Here is a 15,484-nt window from a genome sequence, read left to right as displayed (position 1 = left end):
TCTTTTGGCCTTTCGGGAGTCGCGCATCGGCTGCAGGGGATCGTTGTCAGTGGATCTCCCATTCTCCTGGGTCTTGCGCAGCACACGTCCCGCGACCTCTGAGAAAAGAGGTACCCCGACCCCGTAGCGAGGAGCAGTCTTTTGCTAGTGTCGCTTGTTCTAGGCTCGTCGTGCGGGGCGTATTCCTCCTATTCCATTGGTGGTAATTGGCGAATGGTGATGGTCACTGATGGAACTTTCGTTTTTCCAACGAGACGTTACGTACGTGAGATGACATTGGCTGCCCCGAGAATGAAGATTTTATTTTCAGCGCAAGAAATCCTGGTATTCTGGTTTCGAGATATGGGCCATGTGCATCGGAGGGGACCTGGATTACGTGTATGTTACATCCTACGCGACACAGTCTGTTAGCATCTCGTGCTCTTTGCAATGCGTATGCGTTTTTGCTTGTGATTGCCGTGATGACGTAAAGGTGACAGCCGCTGCTAGTCGATGACCGAAACTCGTGTCCTGGACGATAGAAGATGAGGCGTCGATTGGTGTTAAATGACGATGGCACGAGTCTCCGCAATCCACCTGCCACCCACAGCGTCGGGGCACTGTCGTTGACGTGAGATGGACGCAGGGACGCGTGGGTTGCAGGTCAAACCGGCGGCCATGATCTCAACTTCTCAAGTCAGACGGGATGTCTTCGGTCACCAGGCACGTCGACAGGACGACAGAGACTAGGGAACTCGTCGCCGGTGCCGCGCCTTGAGCCGCCAGGCAGCAGGACGGAGGGGAGCGTGCAGGTTCTCTGATGATGGAAAAGCTGCACACGTCCGCGCGCAGATACTGTGCAGCTGCTACTGCTGCGTACAACCTCTGCCCGAGCGGGCGGGACTGCCATGGAGGGGGGAGAGGAATCAAGAATGAGGGAGGCCCCTCGCCGCCGGCACGGTCTCCGGCCTGACGACGTTGATCTTCCAGCAGCAGCTACCGGCGGTTGGGCCGGCCGTGCGGGCAGCGATGGCTAGGAAGGAGTCCGTGCAGGGTTTGCTGTTGCTGCTATCCGGCTGCAGCAGTGAGCGACGACGAGCGACTAGTCTATTACGGGGATCAAAACGGTCGGAAACTATCACTTTCACTTTTATATTTTTCTATGGGAAATAAAAACGCGATACGATATTATCGAAAACGAAAACGGCATCGGTATTACAGTAATTCTGAAAACGAAAACGAAAATATACCATCTACATCGGTAACAATCGAAACCCATTGAAACAATATTTTAAAAAATGATAAATATATCAAATCATAGAGCACAACACTAACCATATGACTTGACACATTCCATACACAACCATTGATGATTAAAATATTAATCTAAATATCCATCCATCAATAATATGTATCTCATTTCATAGTATTAAAAGTTTAGACATGAATCCCACCATCCATTAAACTATCCGTACTCCTATGAATTCATATCGCTAGGTTGTGAATTAGGGTTACGATAAACGGGGCATGACTCTCTAAAAATATAGATATAATATTCTAAAAATACAAATAGTGGGGTGTGCTAGCATTTTACGTGAATACGGTATTTTTATCGTAAAATACGGTATAATATTGTAAAAATACGATATTTGTTGAAAATGATCAGAAGACGCTCAAATCATTTCGGTTTTCACTTTCATATTTTTTAACCATTTTTGTTCTTATTTTTTATAACTATTTTCATTTTCATTTAACTTTAAAGTTAATAAAATCTTGAAAACGATCATCGAAAATCAAAAATTACCATTTTTATTTTCATCCCTAGTATTAGAGATTGGATAAGACTAATCACAATGAAGGGTTTCATATCCCTATTTCCAAGAATAACATATCAGCTTGGGGGATGAATGAAACACTATGCCTCAATGAAGAGTTTTATTTTACTGTTTCCAAAACTAACCAACGTAATTAAATGCTAGCTGATCCAGTGGCGCAAGGAATTCCCCGTGAAACAATGGTTTATTGCAGTTGCATCCCCACCAATCTCCTATGCGGGGGCGAGAGTTTATTGCAGTTGCATCTCCTCCGCCGTCGCTCTCAGAGCACCTTCCGTTTGACTCCTCGGTTTTCTTCATCATTTCGGCACAAGCTTACGCGCGTGATCAACACTTCCAAGTGCTGCGTGTCAAACAATTCCGCACCAATTTTTTGACGTCTTCCCCGGCCTCGTGCTGCCTCCCAACGCAGTTCTTCACTCGCTGCGCCGTCAAGCCGTCAACCAAGAAAGCTTTGCGTCTCAAAAGCTTGTTGCCTTTGATCGGCTTTGATTTCAGGAGTTTGTGTTGCTCGTTCCCGTCTCGATTTTGAGCTCTGTGGTGGAGGCGACGATGGAGAAGACGAGGCGACAAGACGCCGCGAGCTGAGCCCCGCCGCCTCCTTTTGCTCCGAGCGATGGCCTGCTTCCGCTTCCGCTGCTTAAGCAGCAAGGTCAAGAAGGGCAAGGGCGGGAAGAGGCGGGAGCGGCCCGCGGCGCCGGCGTCCCCGGCGCCCGCCTCGTTCCCCTCCACCGGCTCCACGGGCGCGCGCTCCAACCTGTCCTTCTCCACGGCGTCGTCGGCCGTCGGCACGACCCTGTCCGAGGACTCGAGCGCCGCGGTGCGGGCCGCGGCGGGCAAGTCGTCGGGCTCGGTCTCGGTCTCATCGGCGCGGCGCATCCCGGAGCTGTACGAGGAGAGGGGCGCCAACAGCCTCCGCGAGTTCAGGTTCCGGGAGCTCCGGGTCGCCACCAGCGATTTCAGCCGGCTGCTCAAGCTCGGCGAGGGCGGCTTCGGGAGCGTCTACAAGGGCGTCATCCGGCTGCCGGGCGGGCCCGCGGGCGGCACGGTGGTCGCCATCAAGAAGCTCAATCCCAAAGGCCATCAGGTGCCCATCTGTGTTTTCTTGGCTCATCGTGTCGCCTTGCCTTGGTTCACCACGAATTTATCAGCATTTTATTTATAGTTTATTGCTTAGTGCTTGCCATTTACATAAATCTCTCTGTGATACTGTGGTTACCTAGAATTTCAGAACTTAAAAATTATTTTCCATTTTGGCATAATCATCTGCACTCTGTAACGAAGCAAGTAGCCACATGTTCTCCAAGCGACTAATTTGCATCAGTGGATTGACTTGTGCATTGCTAGGATTGTTTCAGAGTTTCAGCATTTGAGTAAATTATTTTGTTTCCTACTCCTAACTTGATCAGGGCCACAAGCAATGGTTGGCAGAAGTTCATTTTCTTGGGGTTGTTGAGCACCCAAATCTCGTCAAGCTCATCGGGTACTGCGCCACGCAAAGTGAAAGAGGCCTTCAGAGGCTGCTGGTCTATGAGTTCATGTCGAACAAGACCTTGGACGATCATCTGTTCAATAAAGCATACCCTGTCCTCCCTTGGGACATCAGGTTGGAAATAGCACTGGATGCTGCTGAGGGATTGATGTACCTCCACGAGGGATTGGAAGTTCAGGTATCAGCTTGACAGTTGGCACTCCACAGATAAATACAGTTATTTTGTGAACCATACCAAACAACTTTTATATGAGTGTTGGATTGGGTCACAGGAAAGCATGTAGTATAAAATGAACTAATAATTGATTTGCAAGTCACGGCAACTTTTATATGCGCAATTTCTTGTAGTATCATATCCTATCCAAAATGCTGAATTGTGGTAATCCATACTGAATCATTTCTTAAAATGCTGATTGAGGTAATCCAAACTGAATCACTGAAGATTTACAATAGATCTAGCATCAATCAGGTCAGAACTTGGGCTTCCACATTAATACATTACTCAGTCTTTGTTTCTCCAATTACTCTTGAAAACTGAAATATCGGTGCAGCTATCTGTTTTTCGTATTCTGAAACTTAGGACTATGTTGTTGGACGAGTGATCATGTTGGTTGAATGGACAATGGTTAAGAGGAACATGTGTGTTGTAAATACCATTTCTTGCTCATATATGTGTTCGGAAGAAACTGTGCATCTTCCGTTGTGTCGATTTGTCAATATGATTCGATTTTGTTGCCGGAAAAAGAATGAGATGTCTTGTGTTTGGGCACTGAAAATCAAGAAAAATTGCAGGTCATATATCGTGACTTCAAAGCTTCCAATGTCCTGCTTGATGAGGAGTTTAGAGCAAAACTTTCAGATTTTGGATTGGCAAGGGAAGGGCCATCTGCTAATCATACTCACGTCTCTACAGCAGTATGTACTGATTTACTCCATAGATTAACTTCCCTCATGCATGTCCATCTTACAGAATTTTCCCCATTGAACTTTGATTCTATATCTCCTTGAAAACAATTCGCAATCAGGTTATGGGGACACTGGGCTATGCGGCTCCAGATTATGTCGAGACAGGCCATCTCACTACAAAGAGTGACGTTTGGAGCTTTGGGGTAGTTCTATATGAGATCCTCACTGGACGGCGCTCACTGGAGAGGAATCGTCCTAAGACTGAGCAGAAACTTCTTGAATGGGTGAGGCAGTATCCTGTCGAAAGTAAGCAGTTCAGCAAGATTATAGATACAAGGCTTGAAGGCCATTACTCTAAGCAGGGCGCTAGAAAAGTTGCCAAGTTGGCCAATAGTTGTCTTGCAAAGCATAGAAGGGACCGTCCAACAATGAGAGAAGTGGTCAAGAGCCTGGAGCAAGCAATGCAGCACAAGGAATTAGATGGGGATGCGGGGGCTTCAGGTGAGACTTCACCACTTGATGAGGTATCGGGGAAACCAACAACAGAGGATGTTGCCGTGGCATCAGCAAGGCGGCGGATGCTTCATCTGGCTGCCCTAGGTGAGAATGCAAACAGCATTGCGAAGAGGAGATTCATGCTCATGAGGTCTGCCGCTGCTCCAACTCCTACATAATCTTCAGTTGTGATCTTTTCTTTTGACTTTGTACTTTCTTATGTGGTTATGAAGATAGGCTCGTTGGTTTTCCCTTTGTCAGTGTACATCTATTAGATGATCAAACATTCTTTTTTCCTTCTGATCAGTACTTTCTATTGGTAGGATGGGTGTGAGACTAGAGGTTTTCTATTGTAAAGCTTTCTTTGCCGTAAGGATTCTCTATGTTTGACTGCAACTTTAAACCTTGTAAAAGTAGGTAGTGATAAAGTTGCTAAATTGTTCCTGTTCGTACTCGACTTCACCTTTTGTTATTGACTAATAATTCCTATAGTCGCTAACTATACTTTTAAGGCCCTCTGTTTGAGGTATGGAATGTATGTTGTGCACTATTTTTATTGCATTCTCAGCTTGTAAATTTAAGACCATAGCAGTTTCTATTTTTTACTCCTATAACATAAATTATAAGGGCTGAAAATGTATCATTAATTACTACATGTAACAGTTCTTTTTTTATATGTACCATTAATTACATGTGACAGTCCTTGGTAGAATCCGACGTGCAAAATATAATTCCTATAGCGCTGATCCACAATTAATATGATGATATTTTAAACTTAATATGGTGAAATACACCTTCACAGTTTTGACCCATTTGGAAGGTTGAAGCTCAACTCCATCCAAGTTCCCAAAGGAAGGGTTAAGAAGGGAATAAAACCATGTACATTTGATTTCTTGGATTTCCACATGTGAGGAAAACAACTATTTTCACTTATGTAGGTATATCTTGATCAAGAGTTACATCATACAATACATATTACAATAAAGCCACAAGTTCTTGAGCAATACAATTTATTTTTGCTGATAGAAACAGACTTGAAACCTAACTGACCTTTCCGTACATGGCCACCAGAACAATCAGTTTTCTGCAATTGGGAAAGCTGAACCAATCTTGTTATCCCCCAACCTGTAGCACTTGATATTCACCGAATATGGGCCAATATCTACATGATTATCTTCCCCTCCAGCAAAGAAGCAGAGAGTGTAGAGTGCAATTTCAAACTCGGGACTGACACCAATCAATGTGCTGGACACAGATTTTAACACACCATGCCACTCAAATTGAATGGTGAGCTGTGTTTCAGAGTATGGCTGCAGAATAACCCAAAAAGTTTAGCTCCCTTATAATATATGCATACCACAAGTATGTTCGGATGATACTCACCAGCTCCCCATGCCTCCTTGGGAATATGTACCCTTGGTAGTCAACATTACCATTGGATTCTTCAAGGTAAAACTGCATATTAGTCAACAGGACCATCATAATCTCTTTCAAATATGGAAACAAACAAAATTATGATGCTGCAGCACTAAGAGAACTCAAGGACTTGCCTGAATCCAGTTGTGAAAGCCTGACACTTCATTCTCACCTTGCTTCTGCCCCTTGATCTCTCCCACAAACACATGTTCAAAGGCAGATGAGCTACCAGAGCAACCCCCTCTTCCATACAAATCAAACCACAGGGATGTCAGCACTTTCTTGAAGTCCTCATAGTCCTGAGACATAGCTTCCTTCATCACCAAATACCCGTGCAAGTACTTGATGGGAGCACTCCTAGAAATCTCCTCGATAAAAAGCAGCTTCTTCATGCTTGTCCTGCTGGGTGACTGATTCTTTGTATCCTTGGTGGGGGTTGTAGTTGCCAAGGAGTGCACAGAAACGGGAGTACGTAGGCCTCCTCAGTACACTGTCTTCCAGCCAGCTGAACAGATTTTCAGATGCCTTATCACCCTTATGATAAACTTTCTTCCCTTCACCACACTCTATTGTGTAGTCCTTGCCAGGAGTGAGGTGGTTTAGATCAAGTTCCATAGCCGAGCGCACGCTTTTGATAAATTGTCGAGTTCTTCCCTGGTAGGCTCAACATTGAGGCCATGGTGGATATGACTGACATCCTCAGAGTATTCTTGTTCAGATGGTAGTCTTTTATATCCCTTCCATTCTTCAGAGTGCTTCACAAAAAATAATAATGTTTAGAAACTATTACTATAGCCACCACATACTCAGATTTCTCAACACAGGATGCAAGTTTCAGGCCATGTTATATGGGTAAAATGAGAAGTTGGAATAAAACATGCATACAATTAGTTGATAAATGAATATAGTCAAAACACTATTCCCTCTGATTACAAACAAGTATCATTTCGTACATGACATGGTCTCCAAAAATATATTTTCGTTTAGTAATTTCTATTGTAATATATCTGTGAGAATTTAATAAAACTATAATAATCAGACTCTCAAATAGGATGCAACTTTCAGTTCCTGGTATATCACTATTATGAGAACTTCAGAATGAAAATACGTACATGTGGTTGAAACGTAAATATTTAAAACACTAATCCATCCGGTTACAAACAAGTGGTGTTTCCTGCATTGACAACAGATTACAAAATACAAATTTGATTAGCAGTTTTCTATTGCCTCCTTGTAAGGCCTAAAAATAAAATTGAATTTTATTATTGTGTTAGTATTTCTTTGGACAAGTTAACTATAATTATTTCATGTGGATATAATTCTTCATAGAGATACTGGTAGTCAATCAAAGTAATAATGTTTGACTGCACAGAGAACCACACGTATTCTATACGAAAAGGTATATATGAGATTGAAGGACAAACTCTGTAGCATTGGTCTGAGAATGTTATGAGCGCATATGATATGTACTTTATAAAATCAAACAGCATGTGATGAGCTGGACCAACAGAAAATCAATATAGAAAAACAGGAGAAATTATACTACTTAGATGCAAATTTTCAAATATAGTATACTTATGAACAATTAGTTACAGTAAGTTTATGTTTGGAGGAGAGAAAAAAAGAGAGAAAGGAATTGCAATGGCACGAAGCTGTTCTTCACAAAAATTGAAGGCTAACCTGATGTGATCTTCTGTGATTCTTCCTTTCCCCCACGGTCACCGAACTTCCACTGTTTCTCTCTTGTGCATCCTAACATCTCAAACCATTGAGCTATAACTAAATTCATGACAATAATACGGGCGAAGTGATAGTGAGCGAAAATAACGGTGAGAGCAGAAGCAGAGCATATATGAACCTGTCGCTCCGTTCCGCACTGCTAAGTCTGTAGCCGCGGCCCGCTGTTGCCAATGCCAGTGGTGCCATCTGATCCCCCATCCACCATTTCACCCCCCTCATCCTGCAGTAATGAATGGGCTACAATGCAATCAGATGGATACTGGATTCATAAACAAGGTACCGAAGAAACATAAGAAAGCCCAAATCCCTGAACCTGGTTGTGCCATTGAGTGGGTGCGGGAATATGCTGCTGCTGCTGCTGCTTCCTGTCATGCTCCACGCTCTCCCACCTCCGCTCCTGACCCCCTCGTTTCTCCTCGGAGGCAACCTGCAGAGCAAACACCCCTTAGTCGCCGAGACCCCTCTCTAAACCTCACATTCCTGCACTCCGGCGTAGTATCGAACAGGTGACGAGCACCTCGGCCCACGTCGATCGTGCCAGATCCTCCCGGTCCCCATCCACCGGAGCCGCACCCGCACGCCGGTCCCTCCTCGCCTCAGCCCCCTCCACCGCGTCGTCTAGCGCGACACCCCCCAGTCCCTTGACGAGTCCTTCCGTCGCGCCGAGTCTGAGTCTCGTCCTGCTCCTCCCCGTTCTTCCTCGGTTGGCACTGCGGATTTAAGCGGGAAATGACGCGGCAGACGGGAGATCCGATGGTTTCTCGGGATCTGCGACGCGGGGAGCGATCGGCCGGCGGGCGGTGGATCCATTTGGTGGCGTGCGGGATTTGGAGTCGACAATTCGGGTTGGTCGGTGGGGGCGATAAGGCGATTGACCTGATGAGGAGGAGAAGCAAGCGGAGGGCGCGAAAGCCAGGGCGGTCTCTGGTCAACTGCCCACTGCGGCACGCGTCGCGTTTGTGTTTTGGGCCCGAATCACATTAGGCTGGTCGCTGGAGCCTTGGGCTAGCGATATTGGGCTGGATGCCCCTCAGTTCTTCTGGGCTGTTACATCGTGTACTTGAATACATGAGACTCGCAAATAAACGATACCAATGTTTCCCCCTCAGGATTTGATTCCATAAAAGAAAATAATATCATTTTTTTTCTGGAAGTCAACTGATGGATTAGCTTTCTCTCGGACAACACATTTGGTGCCGCTAATCCAACATCTTGGACTTGGCAGGTGGCCCGAACATGGAGACATGATCAGTTCCCTAGCATCAAACAATGGTACAAATTGATCGTAAATTATTCCCAATCTTCTATGCTCCGTTGCCGGTACTGCTTTTCTTGCTTAAACTGTTTCTGTGGCAACTGTGGCACATGAGTTCCCTTCAATTGCTTAAGCAGGAAAAATACTGTATTTATGTCGTTACTTAGGCGAAGTCAAAGGATCAGAGCACTGATTGCCTTGCTGCAATAAAAAAAGTCAGCGATCCTGGTAGCAAAAACGGCATGAATTAGGCCCGTTCCTCTAGCTCTAGTCTATTTTATCCCGGAAAAAAAAACTGCACCAACTTCCCAAGCTGTCCTTACATAGATGATAAAATTACCGTAGCAAGAGAAGCAACACGTCTATCTGGCTGTCTCCGGTTGACTTTCTGCAATTCTGGGATGTATATTTGTTTCTTTATCAAATTAGATGTCCCATGTTGCTGATTCTGAAGCAGGTTTTCAGTTGCAGCAAGACTAAAGTTTAATCTTTATCACATCGAATCTTCGGATGCTAATTAGAAGGACTAAATATGAGGTAATTATAAAACTAATTATACAGATGGAGACTAATTCGCGAGACAAATCTATTACGCATGATTCATTCAGTATTATATTAGCACCTGTTTGCTGTAGCACCATATTATCAAACCATGGACTAATTAGGTTTAATAGATTTGTCTCGCAAATTAGTCTTTATCTGTGCAATTAATTTTATAATTAGTCTATATTTAATACTTCAATTCTAATTAGTAACCAAATATTCGATGTGACAAGGATTAAAATTTAGTCCGTGGAACCAAACATCCCCTAAGCACGCCAACCTATCTTGTGTTCAGGCTTCCATACTTTTTAGGTATCGCTAGGGCAGTCCCAATCCTGAAACTACTCAATGGTTTTCATAGATGTCATATCAGTAGGAAACTTTATTTAGAAACCACAGCATACAACGCATCAAGTTTTCATCCTCCCTTTCTCTTTCTTTTCACGCGCTCTTTCCAAGTTGCGGCGGCAAGTAGGCACGACAACTCCGGCATGCAGCAAGGCCGAGCTTCGGACAACGATTGGCCTAGCGGTGGCTGCGCTCCACGCGGATAGCGAGGTCAAGCAGGCCACGACGGTGAGCAGTGGGCAGTGGGGGGGCATGGCAGCGAGTACACGCGCGAGCGGTGGTGAGCTCTTCGGCCGCAAGCTCTGACTGCATTGCTAATTGAAGGAAAAAATTGAAATCCTGGAGTCCAAATCGAAGCACAAAATCACTACTATAGCGCACAACTCATTACAGGTTGCAGCTTCTGTTACTTGCATCTCGCAAGCACTCGAATTGAAAGAGAGACTTGGAGCCTGGAAAGATGGAGAAAGGGGAAAAGATGAGATCGATGGCATGTTGCAGGGATTGCCGTGCTTGAGCAAAGTAGATGAGTTGGATGTTTGAGCTGTTGCTAATTGCTAGCTCTGGTGAGGGTCAACGGCGGCCAGACGTCTCGCCATGGACGCGACGGCGGGGCTGCGCGAACAGATGCAGCGGCCGCGAGCAACTCGCAGGGGACGCAGCGGCGAGCAACTCGCAGGGGACGCAGCGGCGGGACAGTGCGTACGGACGCAGAGGCCGCGATGCCGCCTGCAAACGGCGAGCGACGGACAAGGCAGCAAGGCTGCACGCGGACACAGCGCGGCGAGTGGCGAGCAGCTCGCCGCTCAGATGCGGGGACGCCGGTGGATATATGGGCCCCACGGATGGAAACGGGGTTCTCACTCCCAACGCGAAAACAACGGTGCTTTTGATCCTCGTACCACGTGTAGACACCGTTTCTCAATTGAGAATTGAGAAACAGTTTCCTCATCTTTTCTTCTCTTTCTTCATTAGATTGCTTCATCTTTTCTTCTCTTTCTTCGTTAGCTTGCTTGCCATGTCATCAAATTGCTTATGTAGTAGCTTCATTAATACTATGGAAACTGAGCATTGGAACTGCGCTTATAGGATGTACAGTTACCTGCCACAAAAATCTGTTATTTATCAGAGCACACAAGCAGTTACTGTGTGACTACTGGGCTACCGGGAATTGGACATTATTCCGTTCCCGATAAATATCATCATCTCCGCGTTCAAAAGAGCCAAAGAGGTCGCGATCCATCAATGTCTCAGTCTCTCAGAGATGAGTTATGCAGATAATACGGCGAGAAAAATGCTGCCACTGATCGATCAACTCGCACAAGTTGCTTTCACTCTCCCCTAACAACTACGTCGACAGCGAATTCTGCGACGACCTGAAAATTTCTTAGCATGCGACGACGAACAAACTCCAGGGTTTCGACTAGTGATTGTAAGTGAGATGAACTGAGATACTGAGATTAGCATATACGAAGAACAGTGCCCATTTGATTATCTTGTGGTGATACGGGCCATATATGACCTGCGTGAAGAAGAGTGGTGGGCAGGAAACATTCGCTTGCGCCATTCAATATTCATCAAAGGTAAATAAACTACTTCGGCATAAGGAAATGATTTCGGAATAATTTTCTTAAAGGAGTTGACATTTTAGCAAAGATTTCTCTATATAAAGCGGGGCCCCGTCACTGTTGCCATCGCAACCTCATCCATCTGTTACTGCAATTCGCATCTGGGCTAAACCCCTTTGGGTTAGTGGCTTCGGTGCCGAGGAGGTAGGCAGGCAGCAGCGCGGCCATGGACGACGTCGTGGACCGCGCGCGGGGCGGCGACGAGATCGAGAAGCACGGGCCGGGGCCCGAGGACATGGAGTCCGACCCCGCGGCGGCGGCGGCGCGCGAGAAGGAGCAGGTGCGGCCGTGGCGCGAGCAGGTGACCCTCCGCGGCATGGTGGCGGCTCTGCTGATCGGGTTCATGTACACGGTGATCGTCATGAAGATCGCGCTCACCACGGGGCTGATTCCCACGCTGAACGTCTCCGCGGCGCTCATCGCCTTCCTCGCGCTCCGCGGGTGGACGCGCGCGCTGCGGCGCCTCGGCATCGCGCACCGCCCCTTCACGCGCCAGGAGAACTGCGTCATCGAGACCTGCGCCGTCGCGTGCTACACCATCGCGTTCGGCGGTCAGCTGCTCGGCTCAGCTCGGCTCGGCTCAGCGAGCGGCGCGTCCTCTCCGGCCGGAATGCATCGTTGACTGACTCGCGCGTGCGCGCTTGCAGGTGGGTTCGGCTCCACGCTGCTGGGCCTGGACAAGAAGACGTACGAGCTGGCCGGGAACTCGCCGGCCAACGTGCCGGGGAGCTACAAGGACCCTGGGTTCGGCTGGATGGCCGGATTCATGGCGGCAATCAGCTTCTCGGGCCTCCTGAGCTTGATCCCCCTCCGAAAGGTGCCAATGCTCAACTCCTCTCTGTATTCCCCATTCGTCTCCATCGCTATTTGATTTGACCAACGTGTGGGAAAGCCTCTTTAGACAAGTCAAATTTTAGCCACCAAATTGGTGGCCCATGATTTGACCAGCTGTGGAAATGAACTAATGGATCAAAGGTTCTCAATTTTTATTTAATGGTAGTTACAATGTTTACAAATCTGACAGAATCTTTTGAGGGGTTTTGGGTCAGTTTTGTTCATCAACAGTGTCACTCATTTTACATGACATCTTCAGGTTTTAGTCATCGACTACAAGTTGACTTACCCGAGCGGAACCGCAACTGCTATTCTCATAAACGGTTTCCACAGCAAGCAAGGAGACAAGAACGCAAAGTATGATTTCATCACCCCACCTGTCTTAATTATGTTCACCTTCAGGCTGCCGTTGGCTCAATCATCCCTTTACGAGTAACCGATGGTCCAAATGAACTAGTTTTCTTCCCAAATGACAGGATGCAGGTCCGTGGGTTTCTGAAGTATTTTGGGCTCAGCTTCGTATGGAGTTTTTTCCAATGGTTCTATACAGGTGGCGACGTTTGCGGTTTTGTTCAGTTCCCTACATTTGGTCTGAAGGCTTGGAAACAAACGTAAGTTCACACACTTTGCTAAATGTTCGTCAAATATCTCCAGGATTTGCAGCACGTAACTCTATCTAGTAACTAATTCTCAATTTTTTTCTGGTTTCAGATTCTTCTTTGATTTTAGCCTTACGTATGTTGGTGCGGGGATGATTTGTTCGCACCTTGTCAACATCTCCACCCTCCTTGGTGCGATCTTGTCGTGGGGAATATTGTGGCCACTCATCAGCAAGCAGAAAGGGGAGTGGTACCCTGCAAATGTACCAGAAAGCAGCATGAAAAGCCTATATGGTTACAAGGTCTCTCTCTTCTCAGCAACTTATTTTGCTTATTGTTTATTTCATTTTCAAAGTATATTTGGAGGCCATGTTTCCTAAATTTCCATGTGGGTTGAAAAATATCCGAACCCAAAACGACATGAATGGATACAAGTGTCTAGCTATATATGCCACTAAACAGATGTTAAATTTTTGCATTTCCAGGCCTTCCTCTGCATAGCTCTGATCATGGGAGACGGTCTGTACCACTTCTTCAAAGTCCTTGGTGTCACCGTTAGGAGCCTGCATGAGCGTCTAAACCGGAAACGTGCTAGCAACAGAGGTGAGGAAACAAGAACGCTGCAAACTCGATTACGGTGCCTGAATCACGCATCATTTCACCACTTCTGAAAATGACTTGCGGTTATTTCATTTTGATCGAACGAACTTAACAGTGGCAAATGGGGATCAAATGGTCCCGCTCGACGATCTGCAATGCGACGAGGTCTTCAACGAGGGTTCTTTCCCCGCCTGGGCAGCTTACTCCGGGTACGCAGGGCTCAGCGTCATCGCCGTGATCACCATTCCATTCATGTTCCGGCAGATCAAGTGGTACTACGTCATCGTGGCCTACGTCCTCGCCCCTCTCCTCGGCTTCGCCAATTCCTACGGCACGGGGCTCACCGACATCAACATGGCCTACAACTACGGCAAGATTGCGCTCTTCATCTTCGCCGCGTGGGCCGGCAAGGACGGCGGCGTCATCGCGGGCCTCGCCGGCGGCACGCTGGTGAAGCAGCTGGTGATGGCCTCCGCGGACCTGATGCACGACTTCAAGACGGGCCACCTGACCATGACGTCGCCGAGGTCCCTGCTCGCGGCGCAGTTCATCGGGACGGGCATGGGCTGCATCATCGCGCCGCTCACGTTCCTGCTCTTCTACAACGCGTTCGACATCGGGAACCCGAACGGCTACTGGAAGGCCCCCTACGGGTTGATCTACCGGAACATGGCCATCCTCGGCGTGGAGGGCTTCTCCGTGCTGCCGAAGCACTGCCTGACGCTCTCCGCGGGGTTCTTCGCGTTCGCGTTCGTCCTCAGCGTTGCGAGGGATGTCCTGCCGCGCAGGTACGGTAGGCTGGTGCCCCTCCCGATGGCGATGGCGGTGCCGTTCCTTGTGGGCGGGAGCTTCGCGATTGACATGTGCGTCGGGAGTTTGGTCGTCTTTGTCTGGGACAAGATGAACAAGAAGGAAGCGGCCTTCATGGTCCCTGCGGTGGCCTCCGGTTTGATCTGCGGAGATGGCATATGGACGTTCCCGTCCTCCCTTCTTGCCCTTGCCAAGATCAAGCCACCAATCTGCATGAAGTTCACACCTGGAAGCTAGAGAAATTGGGCAGTAATCCAGGAATGGAGAATTGGGAGATACAATCCAGGGATCAGTGGTGATTTGTGATGCAATAAATTTCTCAAGTCAAGTCTCCTTGATCACAGTTATTCGTTGTTTTACAGAAGCTACGTTACATGGGATTTCTAGAGCTGATATGTTGTCATGCATGATCCACAATTGTGGAAGTGTTTTGAAGGGGTGATGATGATTGCAAGGACTAACCAACACTTCCATGCTAATTGAGTGCGTGCGTGTGCGTGTGTGTGTGAGTAATTGTACTTTTGTAATCATGTTTGTGTGCATATGCCGGGAGAATATTTTAATGCATAAAATGTTTGACATATATAGCTTGTGGAATGATATTACTCGAAAATTATAGATAAACGAATGAATCGCATCCTACTGTTTCTGTCTCGCCTCAATGGCAACAACGGTACATCTCAAAAAATAAAATTAAAAAATCTTTTCAAAAAAAAAAAGCATGGCAACATAGCTCCCCTCCACTTGCTTAAGCCGGAAGGGTGTTGGTACTTAGTTTCATATTTTTTAATTTAAAAAGAATTTTAATATTAATTTATTTTTTTAATTTTATAAAATAGAAAACAATCTTTGAAACCATCTAAGGGGCCAGATTTATCCGATTTTAATAGTTGGATGACCCTATTATTCGATTTTGTAGTTAAAATTTAAAAAATCAGATTTTTCTAATAATTTAAGAGTGCAAAATGAACTTTCCCCTTTCCTTTCGATGGCTCACCAAAGCA

At 46.6% G+C, this 15,484-nt stretch overlaps 2 protein-coding genes and 1 pseudogene across 2 annotated transcripts; 2 read left to right on the top strand and 1 right to left on the bottom strand.

Annotated features, from left to right (window-relative positions):
* The first annotated feature begins 2,048 nt into the window (after positions 1 to 2,048).
* On the top strand, positions 2,049 to 5,245 carry LOC112875922 (probable serine/threonine-protein kinase PBL19). Its single transcript, XM_025939933.1, has 4 exons — positions 2,049 to 2,901; positions 3,224 to 3,484; positions 4,099 to 4,221; positions 4,332 to 5,245. Exons 1-4 carry the CDS (start codon positions 2,431 to 2,433, stop codon positions 4,884 to 4,886), a joined length of 1,410 nt encoding a protein of 469 aa, XP_025795718.1. The 5' UTR covers positions 2,049 to 2,430; the 3' UTR covers positions 4,887 to 5,245.
* A 370-nt stretch (positions 5,246 to 5,615) lies between these two features.
* Positions 5,616 to 8,235, bottom strand: LOC112898333 (annotated as a pseudogene).
* Positions 8,236 to 11,756: 3,521 nt separating this feature from the next.
* On the top strand, positions 11,757 to 15,077 carry LOC112878704 (iron-phytosiderophore transporter yellow stripe 1). Its single transcript, XM_025942921.1, has 7 exons — positions 11,757 to 12,188; positions 12,285 to 12,454; positions 12,731 to 12,828; positions 12,948 to 13,082; positions 13,183 to 13,372; positions 13,556 to 13,673; positions 13,786 to 15,077. Exons 1-7 carry the CDS (start codon positions 11,804 to 11,806, stop codon positions 14,715 to 14,717), a joined length of 2,028 nt encoding a protein of 675 aa, XP_025798706.1. The 5' UTR covers positions 11,757 to 11,803; the 3' UTR covers positions 14,718 to 15,077.
* Positions 15,078 to 15,484: the final 407 nt, after the last annotated feature.

Source organism: Panicum hallii, chromosome 1 (genome assembly GCF_002211085.1).
Source record: "Panicum hallii strain FIL2 chromosome 1, PHallii_v3.1, whole genome shotgun sequence".
NCBI lineage: Eukaryota > Viridiplantae > Streptophyta > Magnoliopsida > Poales > Poaceae > Panicum > Panicum hallii.
This window is presented reverse-complemented; position numbering and strand designations above follow the sequence as displayed.